Here is a 20831-nt window from a genome sequence, read left to right as displayed (position 1 = left end):
AGCCTCCATGTTTATACCTACCCCAAAACTTCAAACAGACTGGGTTAACCGGCTTGAACTGGAAGAGATATCACACTGTATGTTGAACCAGGCTATAAAAGCCCATCTCTGTTCTTTGTTCGGGGCTTCACCATTTTCCTCTGTAAAGGAATTGGTGAGCCCTTCAGCTGTCGTACTTGCTAGCATTAAAGTGCCTCACTTTATCAAAGAGCCAAGACTCTGTGTTTTGTTTGGCTAATACAGAAGTCCAGGGAAGGCTACCCTCCTAACCCTAGACAGGAGGGGAAACCTTTTTCCCTAACAGAGAATTTTCAAGACTCAATTTCCAGAGGACTCAACCCAACCTAATATGGATGCCTAAGTCTGGGCAGCCAAAAACTCTGGCCTACATGTACAAAACAGCATTTACACACATAAATTACACATCTGCTATCTAATGTGCATGCACACGTTGATTTGTGTAAATTCAAAATCAGACACCAAAATTAGCAGAAGATATTGAAAATGTAGCCCTTAAGGCATTAGAAAACAGGAAAACAGTATTTTTATTATTTTTATTTAAGTTGTGTTGTGTTCAATCTTCATTTTCCTTGTGATATAAGAGGAATAATGCTGTAGTTGTTTCAGAATTTTCATAAACATCATATCCGATACTGCCAAGTGCTTCCGCTTGGCTTCAGTACTGAATCACTGACATAAACCGTGTTCAGTTTCCTGTACTTCACCATAGACATTATCCCTTAGGGAGCCCATGGCATTTCATTCTGAGGATTTAGATGGCAGAGTACATTCACTTTTTCCCCAGGGGTGCCTAAGTTTGAGTCCCAACATAGGCATCAAAAGCATCACATAATTGAGCGAGACTGCTAGTCTTTGTTGAACAGAGTCTGGTGATCATAAGCAGCATTGGCAATAAATAGCAGGATTGAAGTGCACAACCATTAAGTAAGGCATCTTGCACAGTTCCTGCCCACATTGCATTTAGCTGGGCACTAAATTAACTCACAATTTCTTTTAAGATGTGTATCACAACTTTGGATTTTCTAAGTGTCTAAGGGCTGCACTTTTTGTGTCTCTTTAAAATTGAAATGGGTTTAACTGCAGAACAAGAGCACCCATTAAACAATCAGCAATGTGATTTGAGAAAAATATTTTTGTTAAAAACTTTTGATGAGTTGTCTTTCACAATGTGGCTTACTGCATGTCTGCCAAAAACTTATTTCTCTTATTTATATGTTTATTCCCTGTGGACCTGGGTTTTTTTAAAGAGAATCTGTGAATCCACAGCTACCATTACCTTCAGCTAAAGATTTGAGCGTTCAGCACTTCTGAAATTCAATCTCATTATATCTATTTACAAACAGTATGCCTATATTTTCATCACAAAGTGGAATTGATCATGGTGGATTGGGAAATACCTTGAGTATTTAGCTGAGGGCAATCCAGACTTCCTGATTAGAATGTTCACCCACCTATTGATCATTTCATATCTGCATCTGGCAAGGAGGTTGCATCCTTTTTTCTCAGATATAGACCTTTTGGTTGTGTTCCATGCTCGTGTCAGCTCAGGATTAGAATACTACAGTGCTCTCTATCTGCGGCTAAACTTTTAAATCCAATTGCAGTCTGAAGTTAGTATGACACTAGTAATACAGTGGGCCACTTGTTTAGCAAAATTCTTGCTCTAAGCGCATGACCCTTCTGCTCCATAGCTGGGGCTGGTTGTGCATTGATTCCAAAGCGGAATTCAAGGTATTATTTTTGATCCATGACATTGAAATGGCCTATCTGATGGACTGGAACTTCCCCCGTATCACCCTGGCAATCAGCAGTGGCACTTGAGGAGCTCCCTTACTATAGATGAAAGGGAGCAGCTGGCCCCTGGGTTTTCGGAATTCACAGCCCCCATGCTTTGGTTCAAACCATCTTGAATTTAGAGATCTTCAGAGTATGCTTCAAAGCCCATCTGTTTGAGTGGGCCCTTGCAGGAGGTCTAAGCTGGATTTTGATGTGGTCTTTTTCTCTGAGTAATGAGTATATATTACAGGGGAGGAGTGGCTGTTCTTTTGTTTCATGATGACTTTATTATTTGAGTTGGAAAGGGTATCTAGAGCTTGGATAGGTACTTTTTTTTTTAACTTTGTTAAGTCAAAATAACTAAAAATAATGCCTGTAATTTATCATAAGCTAGTATTTCTTTATGCCCATTCACTGTATATATTCTCATCACTAAAGCTATTTACATCCAGTATAGGGTTTGCACTGACAGCTCCCAGCATCTCATGGCTTGTTTGGCAGATAGCCAGAAAAGATGTCACTTTCACTGGTATAAGGGGTCTTGAGCCTATTTCACTTTATAATTGGCTCCATCTTCATATCCAAATCACACCTTATCACTTTGTAACCCACACATCATCTGACTTTCTACATAGATCTACTGCTACACTATTCTAAGCTTTCCAGAGCAATATCCTACTTACTTCCCTCATTCATTATGCTGGCTTTCCGGAGGGTACAGAGGCAAGAGAACAATGTTGTTTCAGCCTGTGTTACAAAAGGACTTCTTTCCCCTTTTTCATAGCTGGCAGAAGTCAAAGAATGCCAGATATTTTCTGCCTTGCCCTTTAAATCCTGGCTGTTCTCAATTACTGGCTCCTATTTTAGGGCCTATGATTAGGGCCTAAACTGACCCAGGCAAGAGAGACTGTGTACCCAAGCAGAGCCCCAATGATTTCAGAGGGACTTGTGAGGATGTAAAGACTCAGCCTCTTGGAACAGATTACATAATTAGGGTCTTAATATAAGAGGAAAAAGTAATTGTATTAGCGAGGTGTTTTTTGCTTTTTGTCCTCACAAGACCAGAATATTTTAAATGATTGTATTGTATTGTAACTTTACATTTAAAAATATATATATTTTCAGGGAAGTGGCATCAAGGTGTGAACTGTGAATCCCGCAACGACTACTGTCATCACCCTTTAAACCATGGGTTTGATTATTTTTATGGCATGCCATTTAGTCTAATGAATGACTGTCAAATAACAAAACTTGCAGAGAAGGACAGAGTCTTGAGAACCAAATTCTGGCTTTACACTCAGACAATTGTCCTTGCTGTACTCACCCTTTCAATAGCAAGACTTATTGGCTTGGCCTCAGTCACCTGGAAAATAATCACCTGTTTTGCTTGGTTTGGTTTTTTGTTCTTTGCATCCTGGTTCTCGAGTTATGGATTCATAAGATATTGGGACTGCATTATGATGAGAAACCATGAAATTACTGAGCAGCCAATGGTGGTAGAAAGAACTACATCCCTTATACTGAGGGAGGCCATTTCTTTTATTGAAAGGTAAAATACATTTCATTTTGAACATATTTGTTTTAGTTCTTGAATATCTCACTACATTGTTTACTTATCTAATTGATTGATTGATTAGTTAATTTTTAAATAATGCTTTCAAATGTAAAGCCCTCTATATGTAATTATTATCTTGACTCCAAAGGACATAGAGCTTAAGGCCAGAGAGGACCACCAAATCACGTTGTCTGACCTCCTGAATATCATAGGCCACTAACCACCACCCCCACACCAAACTAACAACCAGTGCTAGATTAAAATATTACAGTCCTTAGAAGACTAAACGTGTGTGTGGCACAGGCACAGAACAGAAGGGAGTGAGGTGCACCAATTCCTGAGGTTCCTGCAATGGCAGGGAATTGATTTAATGAGGTATACCAAGATTATTCTAGCAAGTGACCTGTGCCCCTTGCTTCAGTGGAAGGTGAAAACTGCCAAGGTTTGCCAGTCTGACCTGAGGGAAAAATCCTTCCTTACCCAACATATGGTGATCAGTGAGCATATGAGCAAGCACCTGAAATAAAAATATTCTCAGTACCATCTCAAAGCACTTGCCCATCCTGTTCAGTGTCCCATCTCTAGTCAGGGCTATCTCTGAGGTTTCAGAGGAAGGAGACAAAATATACAAATACACTGGGGGAGCCGGGGGGGGGGGAATTCCCTTCCTGACTGTTACTGGTAAGCAGTTGAAGCCCTGAGGCATGAGATTTTAGGAACATAAGATGCAGATCAGAAGGGACCTCCAGGCTGTCAAGGCCAGTCCAACACCACCACAGGCTACCCAGTCATGCAATTCTATTCATAAATGTGTCCATCTCTTTCTTAAAACTCATTATTTGCTTCTTCAACTCCAATTGGGAGGCTGGCTCAAAACCTTACTCTTCTAATAGTTAGAAACCTTCTTCTAATTTCCAGTCTGAATGTATTCATAGCCAGTTTGTATCCATTTGTTCTTGTGCCAACATTTTCCTTTTAAGTTAAGGCTGTCTGAAGGTTTTCCTTCTAATTTAATGTTTTCAGGAACTCTTAACTTTTCAAAATTTTCAACTTTTGGACAGAAAACTTCCAGGCTCTATTTATAGAATTGCTTTATCTCCTGATGAGACCAGAGTATTTTAAATGATTGCAGCTCAACTCAGCTACTGATCTATATTGGTGCTTCATTATGTTCCTCCTTTCTCTCTGTCGTAGCAATGAACTGGGGTCCTAAAATAGTCAGGCACCAAATTAGGGCCAGTTTCTCACCTGGTATAAATTTTCATAACTCTCTTGACTTCAGCTGATTTAAATCAGCAAAGAATCTGGCCTCCAGAATGGAACCTCTCTACTTGTGAATAGAAGACAAAGGGGAATATTTTAAATATTCAAAAATTAATGAAATTATGTAATCACTGGGTTTAACTTCTGTACCCAGAAAGATAATGGAGCAAATAATAAAGCAAAACATCTAGAAGATAATAAGGTGATAAGTAACAGTCAGCATGGATTTGTCAAGAACAAATCCATGTCAAACCAACTTGTTAGCTTTCTTAGACAGGGTAAAAAGCCTTGAGGATGGGGGGAAGTGGTAGACGTGGTATATCTTGACTTTAGTAAAGCTTTTAATACTATCTCGCATGACCTCCTCATAAACAAACTAGGGAAATGCAACCTAGATGGAGCTACCATAAGGTGGGTGCATAACTGGTTGGAAGACCATTCCCAGAGAGTAGTTATCAGTGGTTCACAGTCATGCTGGAAGGGCATAATTAGTGGGGTCTCACAGGGATCAGTTCTGGGTCTGGTTCTATTCAATATCTTCATCAATGATTTAGATAATGGCATAGAGAGTACGCTTATAAAGTTTGTGGATGATACCAAGCTGGGAGAGGTTGCAAGTGCTTTGGAGGATAGGATTAAAATTAAAAATGATCTGGACATGGTCTGAAATAAATAGGATGAAATTCAATAAGGATAAATGCAAAGTACTCCATTTAGAAAGGGACAATCAGTTGCACGCATACAAAATGGGAAATGACTGCCTAGGAAGGAGTACTGCGGAAAGGGATCTGGGGGTCATAGTGGACCACAAGCTAAATATGAGTCAACAGTGTAACACTGTTGCAAAAAAAAAAAGTGAACACATTCTGGGATGTATTAGCAGGAGTGTTGTAAGCAAAACATGAGAAGTAATTCTTCCGCTCTACTCTGCACTGATTAGGCCTCAGCTGGAGTATTGTGTCCAGTTCTGGGTGACACATTTCAGGAAAAATGTGGACAAACTGGAGAAAGTCCAGAGAAGAGCAACAAAAATGATTAAAGGTCTAGAAAACACGACCTATGAGGGAAGATTGAAAAAATTGGGTTGTCTAGTCTGGAAAAGAGAAGACTGAGAGGGGACATGATAACAGTTTTCAAGTATATAAAAGGTTATTACAAGGAGAGGGGAGAAAAGTTGTTTTTCTTAACCTCTGAGGATAGGACAAGAAGCAATGGGCTTAAACTGCAGTAAGGGAGGTATAGGTTGGACATTAGGAAAAACTTCCTAAGTGTCATGGTGGTTAAGCACTGGAATAAATTTCCTAGCGATGTTCTGGAATCTCCATCATTGGAGATTTTTAACAGCAAGTTAGGCAAACACCTGTCAGGGATGGTCTAGATAATACTTAGTCCTGCCATGAGTGCAGGAGACTGGACTAGATGACCTCTCAAGGTCCTTTCCAGTCCTATGAGTCTATGATTTCACAGAAACTAACCCCATAAGCATCTAGTTACTGGAACATTAGCACAAATTAATATCACAGATTACCTTCACAAAAGAGTTGTGACTTCAATTTAAAAAAAAAGCAAAGTATGTGTATAAGGTAAGGTACTTCTTTGCAAGGAAATAACAGATTAATTCTTTTAAAGAAACAAGCATGGGCCGTTCCTCCTCTTTGTTTCCTTTCTACATGTCCACACACCCCTCATCACCACGGAGTTGTTTCTTGGAAAGAGCAGATATGGTTTATATGGAGATAATGTAGAGGAGATGGACTGGATGGTGGGTAAGTCAATTTAACAAATGATACTTGCTCTAACAACCTAACACACAATTAAAATGCTCACAACATTCATAAAAGGAGAGTCATGGTTTCTGTTTACTCACTGTGGTAGTCTGCTGCTGAGGGCTCATCTACACAAACCATTACTGTGCGGTAAGCTGGGGTGTGTAAAGGTACAGCTCTCCACCGGGCAGTTGTCTGCACTGACCATTCCCTAGTGCATCTGGCAATCTGACCCAGGCTGTCTGTGGACTGTCTATGGACATATTCTTGATTCAAACTGCAATACGTCAGTGCAGACTAGGAAATGTTCAGTGCATAGCAGCAGGGTCCACACAGACAGCTAATGCCTGGCATACTGGAGAACTGCAGATTTACACCTCTGCTAGCCACACAGTCAGCATTTGTGTAGATGGCCCTCAAATTGTAAGGTCTCCAAGACAAGGACCAACTTTTTGCTCTGTGTTTGTCCTGCACCTACCACAACAGAGTCCTGGTCCAAGCCTAGGGGTCATAGGCACTACCACAATACTTCTACTCCTACTGATAATAATAGTATATCATACCTTTCCTTTGCATTTACAAATTGCCAATGAAATCACAAGCAAAGGTTCAGATCTCACAAACACTTCAGTACGCGCTTATCTTTATCTTTGCAAGTAGTCCACTTGACCTCAGTGGGTCTACTCACATGCGTAGTGTTAAGTGTGTGCATATTTGTAGGACTGGAGTCAATATTTGTTTTGCTAGTTCTAGCTCTGCTTTTGTTTCTTGGTACATACTTATCACTATTTTTATTTACAGGCAGGGTCCTGGATGCTATTGATAAGAAAGGTTTGAAAAATACCACACTCACATACTTTGCCTCTGACCATGGTGGGTTCTTGGAAGCTCAAGAAGGAAAAGCCCAATTAGGTGGTTGGAATGGAATATACAAAGGTGAGGATTGTTATCCAGAGTGAATTCCTTAAAAATGCAAATTGTCTTCCTGATATAATCAACAGAGTATTTAATGGTACCATAGGCAGCAAGTAAGTAATCAAATCATATTTATTAAAATAGCATCTTAGCATTAGGCCATAATGCAGCTCAAATTAAGGCATATTGTAAAAATCAACTGCACTCAGTAAAATAGATATAAATTTTAAAAATTGAAAAATTGAAAACACAAGATTAACCCTTCTCACAAAATCAGTTACATCTTTAAAATTATATAGATACCCCTGAAACAATATACAGAAATAACATAACAAGGATTAAAGTTCTAAGTGCTAAAGATTAAAGATCTAGGTCTTATCTACTTTCTTTTTCCTCTGACCAGGCAAATATGGCAACAGCCCATATAATCTGGACATTTTCTCCCCATAAAAAGTAATCCAGTATCTGATGTGGTGTGGTAAAAAGCATCTGAGCAAGGAATGGGGCTAACCATTCATTTCCAGGTGACAAGAAAGTAGACAGCATAGTAAATCTTTGACCTGGCCAGACCTGCTTGGCAAAGACAACTATGTCTCTCAATATCAGTGTATCTCCCTTCCAAATAGACTGCTTGCATGGTTTGAGAACAGAGAGCTGTAAAGGCTCTCCTTAATTTATTATTCAAAATATCTAAATATTTCTTGTAACTATGAATATTTTTAAATGAGAAAGCCAATGGGACATATCTGTTGGGTGGACAACTGACATCCTGTTGTCTGCAAATATTTCCTGCTCTAAACTAGAGTAAAGATTTCACATCCCTGCCAGGTCAAGTTGTGAGACGCCCAAGGAATGGAGAGAACAATGGACTTGCGAAAGCCAGGGGAATTTTAGGGTATGTGTCCTGTTAAGCTGTTCTCCAGACATAGCCTTCCAAGACTCTGTAGATCCATATGCTGAACACATAGCCAATATTAATGCAAAAGCACTGAGCCTTAGTTGAAATTGTACAATCTCCTACATCTGCCCTATGTAAAGCAGATGGTGGGTAATTTGGGAAGCGGGGCACGCTCCTTAAAACTTTTTTTGCACCACCTCTAACACATTAAGCGTTTTCCAGCTCCAAATGTCCACACCATATAATATTTGGACATGGACTTTATCCCTGAAAACTCTAAAAGCCAGAATGATTAAATTACCCCCGTGCACCCATGTAAAATAAAGCACCAGTGGCATAGAACTTAAGGCTTTCTTCTTTACCTCTTCTGTAGATTTATCCCATTAGCCATTATAGGTCAAACAAATACCCAAAAGGGTTTCAATGTACCTGTTCAATATAATAGCCCTCAATCATCCATTTAAGAAGCTTTGGTCTGTGGCCAAAGGAAATTACTTTAATTTTCTGGTAGTTTATGGTCAGGTACTCCTGCTGGCAAAAAGAGCTAAAATCCTTTAACATACACATTAAGCCCAGAAGTATTTGAGGCAGCAAAACCATGGCATCTGCATAAAGAAAGGCCAATGTAAATTGGTGAAAACTTCAGGAAGGGAAACACTACACCCCTTCTAAAGTCACCAGAACTTCATTAGTGTAAATAGGAAAGGGGCCAATAAACAACATGAAATAGGAAAGGGGCCAATAAACAACTCTGATGGACTCCCTTTATGAGGGAGATAGGGTCAGTTAACTAACCTCATTGCCCTATCCTACCTTTGGCCACCATTTGGCTAGTAAGGGCTCTCAGAAGAGAGACTAGCCTAAGAGCTATGACAGCCCTCACAAGTTTCTCCCAGAGATGACTTCTATCAGTGGAATCAAAAGCCAATTTCAGGTCAATAAGGACCACAAAAAATTCCCCCCTTCGGGGGGAGCAATATTTATGAATTAAATGAATAGGGGTACATGATGGGGTGTTCACCCCACACCAGGCCTGAAGGGATTAAGATGGATAAATTGTCCTATTAACTGCCCAGGCTTCACCTGGAAGAGGAAACAGGGAACAGAGATTTAATTAGAAGAGGCTAAACTGGGCAGAAAGAGCCAGGAACTATATAAGCCAGGAAGATAGCAACAGAAGGGGCTGGAAGGAAGGAGTCTCCAGTCACTCCCTGGGAGAAGGGAAGTGTGTCTGAGGCTGGAGGCAAGAAGCCTACAGTTACTCCTCAGGAGGAGAGAGTGGAGCTTGGTAAACCCAGAAAAGGGGGAGAGCCAAAAGAGGTAAGCAAAGTTCAGGGGAAAAGCAGCAAGGTATGGGGTAGTGAGAGTGAGAGGGCCCCTGAGCAGGGACTTGGAATAGAGGGAAGGTCCAGGTCCCCCTACCAGCTGCTGATGAAGTGGCACCAGTGGGGCACTGCCTGAGTCTGTTTGTGAAGAGAGACTTTCCAGCCCTGGAAGGGGGGAACACATATGGTGTCTTGGCTGGAGGGTTGAGTCATGAAAAGGAAACTGTGGTTCCTGGAATAAGAGGGGTCTACACACTGAGAGGACCATGGGAGAGACACTGCCGGGGAGGGCACAATGTCTGGTCAAAGCTAATCCCCAGGATGGCCATCAGGAGACGCCACTAGCAGTGGCAGGGTAAAATAGTTTTCAATGATAGAGCAGCCATTCCTGAAACCAGCTTGTTTCTCAGCAAATAAATTACAACTTTCTACCTAAACCTTTAATATCCACAGGAGAGCTCTAGTGTAGTTTAAAAATAACATATAAAAGACAAGTTGGTTGGTAATTCACAGACTCATTGATGTCACCTTTTTTGTAAAGAAGAACAATATAACTGGTGGACCAACATGGAGGGGAGAAATTCCTGTATTATTTATATTAGTAAATAATTTACTAACACCGGGGTCAAGGGCCCACAAATTTATACTGTCCTTATAAAATTCTGTTGCAATAACATCCTCTCTAGGAGCTTTGTTAGGATATTGTTGGTTTATCAAAATTGTAACTTATCTGGAGACTGGAAGCCATTCTGGAAAGGAACAAAGGTTTGGGGATAAAGGCTTCAATATTAACTTTAATCTTGTCATAGCCCATTGCGACCAGCTTCCAAAATAAAGATTATTTTTTTTCTCTGTGGCATCAAGTTCAAATTGCTTCCAAAGGGCCTTTTGATGCTCCAACTTTTATTCAGCTATTTGCTATATTTCCTTCTGAGGATAACTAATTTCTCAATAGAATCAGGAGAACCATGATTTCTGACACACATTATCTGAAGCTGTTTCTTATGACCAAAGTAAGCTGACTCATACTAGATTCTTATATGAAAATAATCTTTTTAGGAGTCAGGTAACCTGTATTTTTTAACAATAAATATTATATGTATTTCTCAATAAGTACTATGATCCTGTGCTGGATCATTAATATTCAAAAGGTGTTTTTTCAAAACTAACAACTCACTGCATTCAAGTTTCTCTCCGATTTTATTCTTAACTATGGATGCAACTTAATTCACAACAAATTTACAGCTTCAGAATCAGAAGTGAGACACAATCTGTCTAAATCCATCTGGGGGAAAGTGGTCAGAGAGCAGAAATTCATCTACAAGGGTTGATGATTGCTGTCACTAAAAGATCTGAGAAACAAAACCTACTTCTAATTGGAACTGTGATATAATCAATCACACTTCCCCTTTTAGCAAATATGAATGTAAAATGACCCTCAAATCATTGTCCCATCTGTCATTCAGAACCTCCAGTCAAAATCTATTTTAAGCCTACTTCTCCCAAGATTTTGATCTTCAACCTTCTGAATGGTTTGTAGGTCTTAAGGCCTGGCTGTTTGGTTTCACCTAAATAACAGAATATAGTCCAACAGGTTTTTCTTCTATGACCTGGTCACTTATTTTGTTAAAAGGAACAGAAATTCTTTCTGGTTGCACATTCATAGACTGTTTCCCTTTGACTTTTTCTATTGAATGGTGTCTGTCTAGGAAGAACTCTCATACTCCAGACTTTCTTAGCCATGCAGTAGTCTTTAAACTCCACCTTCACTCTCTCTTGCGAACCCCAGTTGGAGAGCCTTTTTACCTTTTAAAATATGTCTTCTGGGTATAAAATAAAACACTGATCGTTTCAGTAATACGCATATATGGTACTGCAAATTGGCTTGTGACTATCTTTTCCCAATTTTTTTTATAAACAGGACCACTGACCAATAATACTTAGAATTTCTACCCCCTTAAATCAGGGGTACTTTCATTTACAGTGGGTTGAAAAGATGAAGCAACTCAAAAGACTGCTTCCTAACCTAAGAGGTACAGGAGGGATAGCAGGAATAATTTGGAAGTTGTCACCTCCAGCCTTGTTGTGATGGTCACAGGTCTCACACCAGGGTCATCAAGCTGGTCTAGAACAGAGTTGCTGCTAAACACTCTACTCCAGTGGTTCCCAAACTTGTTCTGCCGCTTGTGCAGGGAAAGCCCCTGGCGGGCCGGGCCAGTTTATTTACCTGCCGCGTGCTCGGGTTCGGCCGATCGCGGCTCCCAGTGGCCACGGTTCACTGCTCCAGGCCAATGGGAGCTGCTGAAAGTGGCGGCCAATACGTCCCTTGGCCCGTGCCGCTTCCAGCAGCTCCCATTGGCCTGGAGCAGCAAACCGTGGCCACTGGGAGCCGCGATCGGCCGAACCTGAGGACGCAGCAGGTAAACAAACCGGCCCGGCCCGCCAGGGGCTTTCCCTGCACAAGCGGCAGAACAAGTTTGGGAACCACTGCTCTACTCAAATTGACGGCTAATAATGAGGGACCCTCAGGGAAAATGCTTCCTTTAGAATTTCTGGACTTATGCCAAACCTGCCATAAATCCCCTGCATAACCTTGAGATCCAAGAAAGATTCTTTGATTTCTGAAATATCTTTAAATATTAAAAGGGGAACAAAGAGAGCCCAGGGAATTATAGACCGGTCAGCGTAACTCAATAGCTGGAAAGATACTGGAACAAATTATTAAACAGTCAGTTTGTAAGCACCCACAGGATAAGAGGGTGCTTACAAAGAACAAATCATGGCAAACCAAACAAATTTCTTCTTTGACAGGGTTATGGCTTAGTGGATAGGGGAAAGCTATAGATATATGTCTTGATTTTAATAAGGCTTTTGATAGTCCCACATGACATTTTCATAAGCAAATTAGGGAAATGTGGTCTAAATTGAATTACTACAAGGTGCGTGCAAAACTGGTTGAAAGACGATACTCAAAGAGTAGTTATCAATGGTTCACTATCAAACAGGGGGGATGTATCTAGTGGGGTCCCGCAAGGGTCTGTCCTGGGTCCAGTACTAGTCAGTATTTTCATTAGTGATTTGGATAATGAAGTGGAGAGTATGCTTATAAAATCTGGGGATGACACCTGTCTGGGAGGGGTCACAAGCACTTTGGAGGAAAGGATTAGAATTCAAAACAACCTTGACAAATTGGAGAACTGGTCTGAAATCAACAAGATGAAAATCAGTAAAGACAAATACAAAGTACGTCACTTAATAAGGAAAAATCACATGTACAACTACAAAATGGGGGATAACTGGCTAGTTGTTAGTACTGCTGAAGAGGATCGGGGGATTATAGTGGATCACCAATTGAATGTCAGTCAACACTGTGATGTAGTTCAGAAAAGACTAAAATTGTTCTACTCATTAACAAAAGTATCACATGGATAAGTAAGACACAGGAATTAATTGTCCCACTACTCAAATCTTGTGAGGCCGCAGCTGGAGTACTGTTTCCAATTCTGGGGGCCACAGGAAAGATGTAGACAAACTGGAGAGAGTCTAGAGGAGAGAAACAAAAACAATAGGCTGGGTTTTCTAAACTTTTTATCAGGAAAGGTTAAAAAACCTGGGCATGGTTAGTCCTCGGAAAAGAAGACTGAGGTGGGGATCTGATAACCGTGTTAAAATACGTTAAGGGCTATTACAGAGAGCACAGTGATCGATTGTTCTCCATGTCCACTAAAGGTGGGACAAGAAGTATGGGCAGAATCTGCAGCATGAGCGATTGAGGTTAGATATTAGGGAAAATGTTCTAACTATAAGGGTAGGGAAGCTCTGAAATAGGCTTCCAAGGGAAGTTGTGGAATTCCCACTGGGGGTTTTTAAGAACAGGCTGGATAAACACCTGCCAGGCATGGTCTAGGTATACTTCTTCAGCACAGGGAGATGGAATAGATGATCTCTCGAGGTCTCATCCAGCCCTATACTTCTATGATTCTATTATGGTATCTACTAACTTCCCAATGAACAGACAACTCTCACAGCAGAAAGCAGGCTTTGCTAATCATCCAGGAGAAGAATCAGGATTATCTCCCAGCATAGGATCAGAGAGAGCAAGTGTTCTTGTAGATATAAAAAGGAAATCTATGTGTCTATGAGACACATTATCATGGGGAGACTGTCTAATCATTGACTGGGGACATTACCTAGTCCTTGATTAAAGTTAGGAAATTAGATTCAACCCTCAGGATGAGTACCTGATGATAAAACTAGTGAGTCAAAGTGTCTATCAGGTAAAGTGACCTCTATCTTCCCTAATCCCCTCTCCAAAAAATAGAAGGGTGGGAGCTGGCATACAAGGTTCTGTGGAGATTTCAAGGTTCTGTGGCAATATCTGGGCCTCTTCAGGCTTTCCCTTGCCATGGGTATGACGGTTATAAAATCTGTAAAATTGCTTCCCATATGACTCCTCCTTCTGGGACTGTGTGGCTCTTTCCATGCTCCCTATGTTAAGCTGGCAGCTCCCTCCCTGGGAAGGACAGCAGAGCTCCCCTCACCAGAATCCCAGAAACCAAAAGGGATGGATGGGGAAGAGATCACCCAAACCTTCACAATAGGTTATCAATAGCAGTAGGGAATCTCTCCAGTACCTGGAAGCAGTGGTGGGCTGGAGCCGGTTGTTAAATTTAGAAGCCCTTTTAGAACCGGTTTAGAGTCCTGGCTTCTAAATTTAACAACTGGCCAAAAGTGGCGCCTTAGGTACCGACTCTCTGGGTGCTTCGGGGCTGGAGCACCCACAGGGAAAATTTGGTGGGTGCAGAGCACCCACTGGCAGCTCCCCACCCGGCCCCAGCTCACCTCACCTCCGCTCCACACCGCTCTGCTTCTCCACTCCTCCCACCCCCCCTTTCCCACGAATCAGCTGTTCACGCAGGAAGCCTGGGAGGGCTGAGAAGCAGGTGGCGGCTTCGCGCTCAGGCCCAGGGAGGCAGAGCGGAGGCGAACTAGGGCAGGGGGGGCGTGAGGAGGGCCGCCCGCGCCGCAGCAGGTAGCCCGGGGGGCACGCAGGGGAATCGCTCCCCGCCCCAGTTCGCCTCCGCTCCTCCTCCCTGGGTCTGAGCACGAAGTCGCTGCTTGCTTCTCAGCCCTCCCAGGCTTCCCGTGCGAACAGCTGATTCGCAGGAAACTGGGGGCGTGGAGAAGCAGAGCAGGGCGGCGGGTTCAGGGGAGGAGGTGGAGCAGGGCGGAGCTGGGGACGGGTGCAGGGCGGGGAGCTGCTGGTGGGGGCTCTGCCCCCACCAAATTTTCCCCGTGGGTGCTCCAGCCCCAGAGCACCCACGGAGTCGGTGCCTAAGGCGCCATTTTTGATGTGATAAGTGGGGGGAGTGGCCGCTCCTCCTACTCCCCCCCTAGCTACGCTCTCCCACCCCTAGGAGCCAGAGGGACGGGACCTGCCGGATGCTTCCTGGGAGCCGCCCCAGGTAAGCACCGCTGGGACTCCCCACCTCGCCCCCCGGCAGGTCTCTCTGGCTCTTAGGGGTGGGGTGGGCATCCACTACGGTGGCCCACGAGATCCTCCTGCCCAGTTCTGGGGGCAGTGAGGGGACAGGGGAGGGGGGTGGATGGGGCAGGGGTCTGGGAAGGGTGGGGCAGGCCACAACCCCCTCGTGGGGTGAGGAGGGAACTGGTTGTTAAGATTTTGGCAGCTCACCACTGCCTGGAGGCAGGGGCCTCCCACATACAAAGGTCAGTTGCAGCTGATGTTTGGACCACCTCTGCCTTCGGGACCACAGCAATGGAGTTCCAAGCCCCTGCATGTCCTCTTACTGGCTTCACTTTGTTGGCTCTTGAGGGGGCCTATGTGCACTGACCGACTAGTCAGTTCTCCGTTAACAGCTTATTCAGTTGGTTCTTCACCTTTAGTTATTGACCAAAAGGTGTATCTGACTTTCCTGTCTAAAGACAAAGCAGTACAATACCAAACAAAGACATATATACCATCCATCCAGGAAGCAATTCTTACCTCACTGTTTGTTCACCTGACACAGAAGGGGTGCTTCAAGGTACGCATTTCGGCTAGTACTATTTATAGTATGACTTCGCAAGTTGCAAAACTCTTTATACATCACTTAAAGTTTAAGTTTAACCCATCAGTTTGTGCCAGCTTTGTCTTTGGTACCTCCCTATACTTTCCCATATCTCATTTTAAATACTACATTCCAAGTGCTGGTGGGACTCTCTAACTGTACTTGGTAGAAAGTATTCATGCATCTTTGCTTTGGCAAGTTTCTATTTTCTAATGCCAAAGCTGACTTCAGGTTTGCAAAGTGCTGTGGGGTGTGTGGCGTGTGTGGACAGAATTGTGAGAAGAGCATAATACAGTCAGGAAACATAACTTTCAGGGCCGGTGCAACCACTAGGTGAACTAGGCGGTCGCCTAGGGCGCCAAGTGGTTGGGGGGGCGGTGGAGTGGAGGTGAGCTGGGGCAGGGGGGCGCGGGGAGGGTCACCTGCAGCAAGTAATGGGGGGAAGGGGGGGCGCACAGGGGAACCGCTCTCCTCCCCAGCTCACCTCTGCTCCGCCTCTTCCCCTGAGCACCGCCCCGCTCTGCTTCTCTCCCTCCCAGGCTTGCGCACCAAACAGCTGATTGGCACCGCAAGCCTGGGAGGCAGGAGAAGCGGTGGCATGCTCGGGGAGGAGGCGGAGCAGAGGTGAGCTGGGGCGGGAAGCTGCCACAGGGGGGACTCCCCGGGCCGAGGGGGAGGAGGGAGGGGGCGGCAGAGAGCTGCCGCGGGGGGGGCTGCCCGGGCCAAGGAGGAGGAGGGAGGAGGTGGCAGGGAGCTGCCATGGGGGGGCTGCCCAGGCCGAGGGGAGGGAGGGAGGGGCGGCGGGGAGCTGCCGAGGGGGGGCTCCCCGGGTTGAGGGGGGGAAGGAGAGGGCGGCGGGGAGCTGCCGCCAGGGGGGACACCTCAGGGTGGAGGGGGTGGCGGGGAGCTACCACAGGGCGGGGGGGGGTGGCACAAGGTGGACGTTTCGCCTAGGGCATCAAACCTCCTTGCACCGGCCCTGGCCCTGATAACTTCCCAACACCCCTGTGAGTTACATTAATACCATGCACATAATATCTATTAATGTGGTGTATACTATGCCTAGCATATATGTATTGGCTAACGCAGTTGAATCACCCAGCACAAAGGGAGGGGGGGACTTCTCCTCCAGCAGCACCTCTTAGGCTTCTCCACTCACTTTCTGCTGCTGGGTCCTCAGTTTCACTTGCTGCTGCTGGAACCGCGGCTCCCACCTCTCCACTGCCCTCTGCACCAGCCTGGTCTTGGTACCTCACTGGCTGATCACTCCACTGTTCAAGTGATTAATCGAAGCTAGACTGCTCAAAATGTAGGGGTGTAAGAGGATTTCAATATTTTGTGAAAGGAATTGATAAAGCTGCATCTATTTTCTTATGTTATTAAAATGTTAAAAAAAAAATTCCTGGAGATACACTCGTACATACGTAACTAGGTGACGGGATGGAACGCTTTAATTCAGAGGTCCTCAAACTGGTGCTCCATGGAGAACTGGCTGGTCACATGCTAAATTGCATTAAAAACCGCTAAGACACATTAAATACTCTTACAATATTAAACAGTTGCTATAGTTCTCACGGGATATTACATGATTGTGAATGGAAGGCAATCCATTGAATTGTGAATGGGGAGGGAGGCATCAATGTGACTATCTTCGTAGTAAAATGTGATCCATGCTATGGTCCAGTGTGGCAACAAAGGGGAATCAATAGATAGGTAAGCTACTGAGGGGGCAGCTGAAGAAAATCCATTTTAATGGATTGAAACAACTAAATTTGTTCCTGAGGAGAATGGGCTTATGTTAAAACTGAAAAAAGTTTGAGGGGCTTAATTAAGGACAAACCTGTAACGTTAGGCAGGTTAAGTAAGCAATACTTCATGTTTCTAAAATATCTTCTATTGCCTTGTTGTTTAACAATAGGTGGAAAAGGCATGGGAGGCTGGGAAGGAGGGATCCGTGTGCCAGGGATATTTAGATGGCCGGGAGTGTTACCTGCAGACACAGTTATCGATGAACCTACAAGTCTCATGGACATTTACCCTACGGTGATTTATCTGACAGGAGGGATAGTGCCCCAGGACAGGTACAGAAATTGTAAAACATATTCATTACTTTAAATTCCCAATATGGAATCTTATTTGAAAATGATCCTAACATTGGAGCTCAATATTGGATGTTTATCATGCCATTTTTAGCCTACTTTTTCAGATCCCTAAGCTCAGGGGTGAAAGTAAAATACAGCTCTTACCGGTACGGGTCCCACTCTCTCTCTCTCTCTCTCTCTCCCTCCCCCAACCCCCGGAAGGGGCGGGGCCTCAGGCAGAAGGGGCGGGGCCAGGGGTGGAAGTAAGTTACATTTCTTACCCTTACAGTCCAAACACAAGCAACCCACCTCTCCTACATACTTCATGGATCCCTCCCATTGCGTGACTTAGCTATAGAAAATAAAGCTACTATTACTACTACCAGTACTGTCTGGAATAAAACTTTACTATTGGAATAAGCCTGAAAACTCACTATCACATCTTTCTCCTTGTCCTCCCTCCTCCTCCTCCTCCAGCCAGGCTGCCCACGCGGCTTGGCTCTGCATTCCCCCGACCCCCGCCCTCAGCAGGGGCTGCAGCGGCTCCCCTCTAGCTGGGAGCAGGGGGACTGGCTGAGGGAGACGCCTCCCCAGGATGCCTGCTGCCTGCATAGAAACAGTTTAAACTTGCTGCTCCCTCCCTGGTTCAGACTGGGATTCTGGGCTCTTTCTGGCATCCTTGTTAATTTCATTCACAGTTGGGGCGGGGGGGGTGGAAGGTGAGACCAAGGCAGGGGCAGAATACAATAACCATTTGGCTGCACAGCTTAAATCCAGAGCTAATAAAAGCCAGTGGAAGGGGGAAACTCACTATCACATTGGTTTCTCTCCTGTCTCGTCCTCTGGCTAGGCTGCCCGTTCCGCTGTTCACTCCTGGTCTGAACTGCGGAATTAGGATTTGTGCTGGAAATGGCCCACCTTGATTATCATACACATTGTAAGGAGAGTGATCACTTTAGATAAGCTATTACCAGCAGGAGAGTGGGGTGGGGGGAGAGAAAACCTTTTGTAGTGGTAAACACCCATTTTTTCATGGTTTGTATGTATAAGAACATCTTCTGTATTTTCCACAGTATGCATCCAATGAAGTGAGCTGTAGCTCACGAAAGCTTATGCTCAAATAAACTGGTTAGTCTCTAAGGTGCCACAAGTACTCCTTTTCTTTTTGCGAATACAGACTAACACGGCTGTTACTCTGAAACCTGCGGAATTAGGGGCTATTTCTGGCTTCCTTGTTAATTTCACTCACGGTTCTTGAGGAAGAGGGATACCAAAGCCTGGGCAATTCTTTTCTGCCCCCTGGATGAGGCGATCTTCAATAATATAATACACAAAAAATACAATCAAAATCAGGAACCATTTCCAAGTTCAAATCTATCCCATTCCCTCCGCAGCAGAGGATCATGGTTGTGATGTCCAAACTGCTTGCAGATCCTCTTTGAAATGTTACTGTTTAAAAAAAAAACATGGAGAACATGGTGGGAAGATGTGTTCTGATGATCGGGGTTTATTTTAGGCCAAGCTATTTTGGTAAAACAACTAAAGATTCACAGGGAAAGCAAATAGCCCCATAGACAAAACCACAAAGGGTCTGGAGGGGAAAACTGGATATTCAGGGAAATTATTGCAATGATACTGTTATTAAGGTGCCTTATACCAGTATCGCTTATTCCCCTTCCCCTTCCTGTACAAAAATAACTATAACAGCAGAAGCACATTTAGATACTTAGAGAAAGTTTTGTCAATTTCAGCCTCCTCACTCTGCAGGACACCGACACCCACAAAACAAAAAGAGATCTGAGCCCCTACGTCCTAAGGACATTTCAGGTGTTTAATTCAATATAGAAAGAGGGTGGAATGAAAACTACTGTTTCTTTCAAAGGAGGCACAATAATTTCCCTGAATATCCAGTTTTCAGACCGCGGAGTGAACAGCTAAATTTAAACTGTTCTTATGCAGACAGCAGGCATCCCGGGGAGGCTTCTCCCTCAGCCAGTCCCCCTGCTCCCTGCTACAAGCTAGAGGGGAGCCACTGCAGCCCCTGCTGAGGTGGGGGGGAGGTCGGGGCAACGGGGAGGCTAGCCACATCGGGCAGCCTGGCTGGAGGAGGAGAGAAACCAATGTGATAGTGAGTTTCCCCCTTCCACTGGCTTTTATTAGCTCTGGATTTAAGCTGTGCAGCCAAATGGCTATTGTATTCTGCCCCTGCCTTGGTCTCACCTTCCACCCTCCCCCCCCGCCACCCCCAACAACTGTGAATGAAATTAAAAAGGATGCCAGAAAGAGCCCAGAATCCCAGTCTGAACCAGGGAGGGAGCAGCAAGTTTAAGCTGTTCCTATGCAGACAGCAGGCATCCTGGGGAGGCGTCTCCCTCAGCCAGTCTCCCTGCTCCAAGCTAGAGGGGAGCCCCTGCTGAGTGTGGGGTTCGGTGAAGCACTGAGCCTAGCCCTGTCAGCAGCCTGGCTGGAGGAGGAGGGAGGAGAGAAACGAATGTGACAGTGAGTTTTCCCCTTCCACTGGCTTTTATTAGCTCTGGATTTAAGCTGTGCGGCCAGATGGCTATTGTATTCTGCCCCTGCCTTGGTCTCACACAACCCCCCCTCCCCTGCTCCCAGCAACAACCCTTAGATTAACAAGAAAACCAGAAATAGCCCCGAATCCCGCGGTTCAGACCGCGGAGTGAACAGCTAAGTTTAAACTGTTCCTATGCAGACAGCAGGCATCCTGGGGAGGCTTCTCCCTCAGCCAGTCCCTCTGCTACCTGCTATTAGCTAGAGGGGAGCCCCTGCAGCCCCTGCTGAGTGGGAGGGTTGGGGGAATGGGGAGCCTAGCCGCGTATGCATCCTGGCTGGAGGAGGAGAGGGGGAGAAACAACAAACAAATGTGACAGAGACTTTTCCCTTTCCAAGCTTTTATTAGCTTTGAGTTTGAACTTTTTGCTCTGCAGACAAAAGAGGTGAAAGTAAGCCAGTACTGAATACTCCACTTATTTGCCAGTACACTACTGCATCTTTTTTTACCGGTACTCCGTACCAGACCGGACCAGCTTACTTTCACCTCTGCCTAAGCTGCATATAGTTCATATAAATCTTTTACATGTTTGAGATTCACCCCTTACTCATAAATGTTTCTTGTTCCAAATGTAAGTTTTCAATCGTG

General features: G+C 44.4%; 1 protein-coding gene across 3 annotated transcripts in view; it reads left to right on the top strand.

Moving 5' to 3' along the window:
- The window catches only part of LOC125640881 (arylsulfatase D-like), a 70146-nt gene that overhangs the window by 17819 nt on the left and 31496 nt on the right, over positions 1-20831 (top strand). For all 3 annotated transcript variants that reach the window (XM_075131110.1, XM_048859981.2, XM_048859989.2), the window contains 4 exons: positions 2923-3346; positions 6245-6381; positions 7183-7317; positions 17509-17671. In XM_075131110.1, the coding sequence (XP_074987211.1) occupies positions 2923-3346; positions 6245-6381; positions 7183-7317; positions 17509-17671 (859 nt within the window). The remainder of the gene's footprint in view (positions 1-2922; positions 3347-6244; positions 6382-7182; positions 7318-17508; positions 17672-20831) is intronic.

Source organism: Caretta caretta, chromosome 1 (assembly GCF_965140235.1).
Source record: "Caretta caretta isolate rCarCar2 chromosome 1, rCarCar1.hap1, whole genome shotgun sequence".
NCBI classification, from domain to species: domain Eukaryota; kingdom Metazoa; phylum Chordata; order Testudines; family Cheloniidae; genus Caretta; species Caretta caretta.
This window is presented reverse-complemented; position numbering and strand designations above follow the sequence as displayed.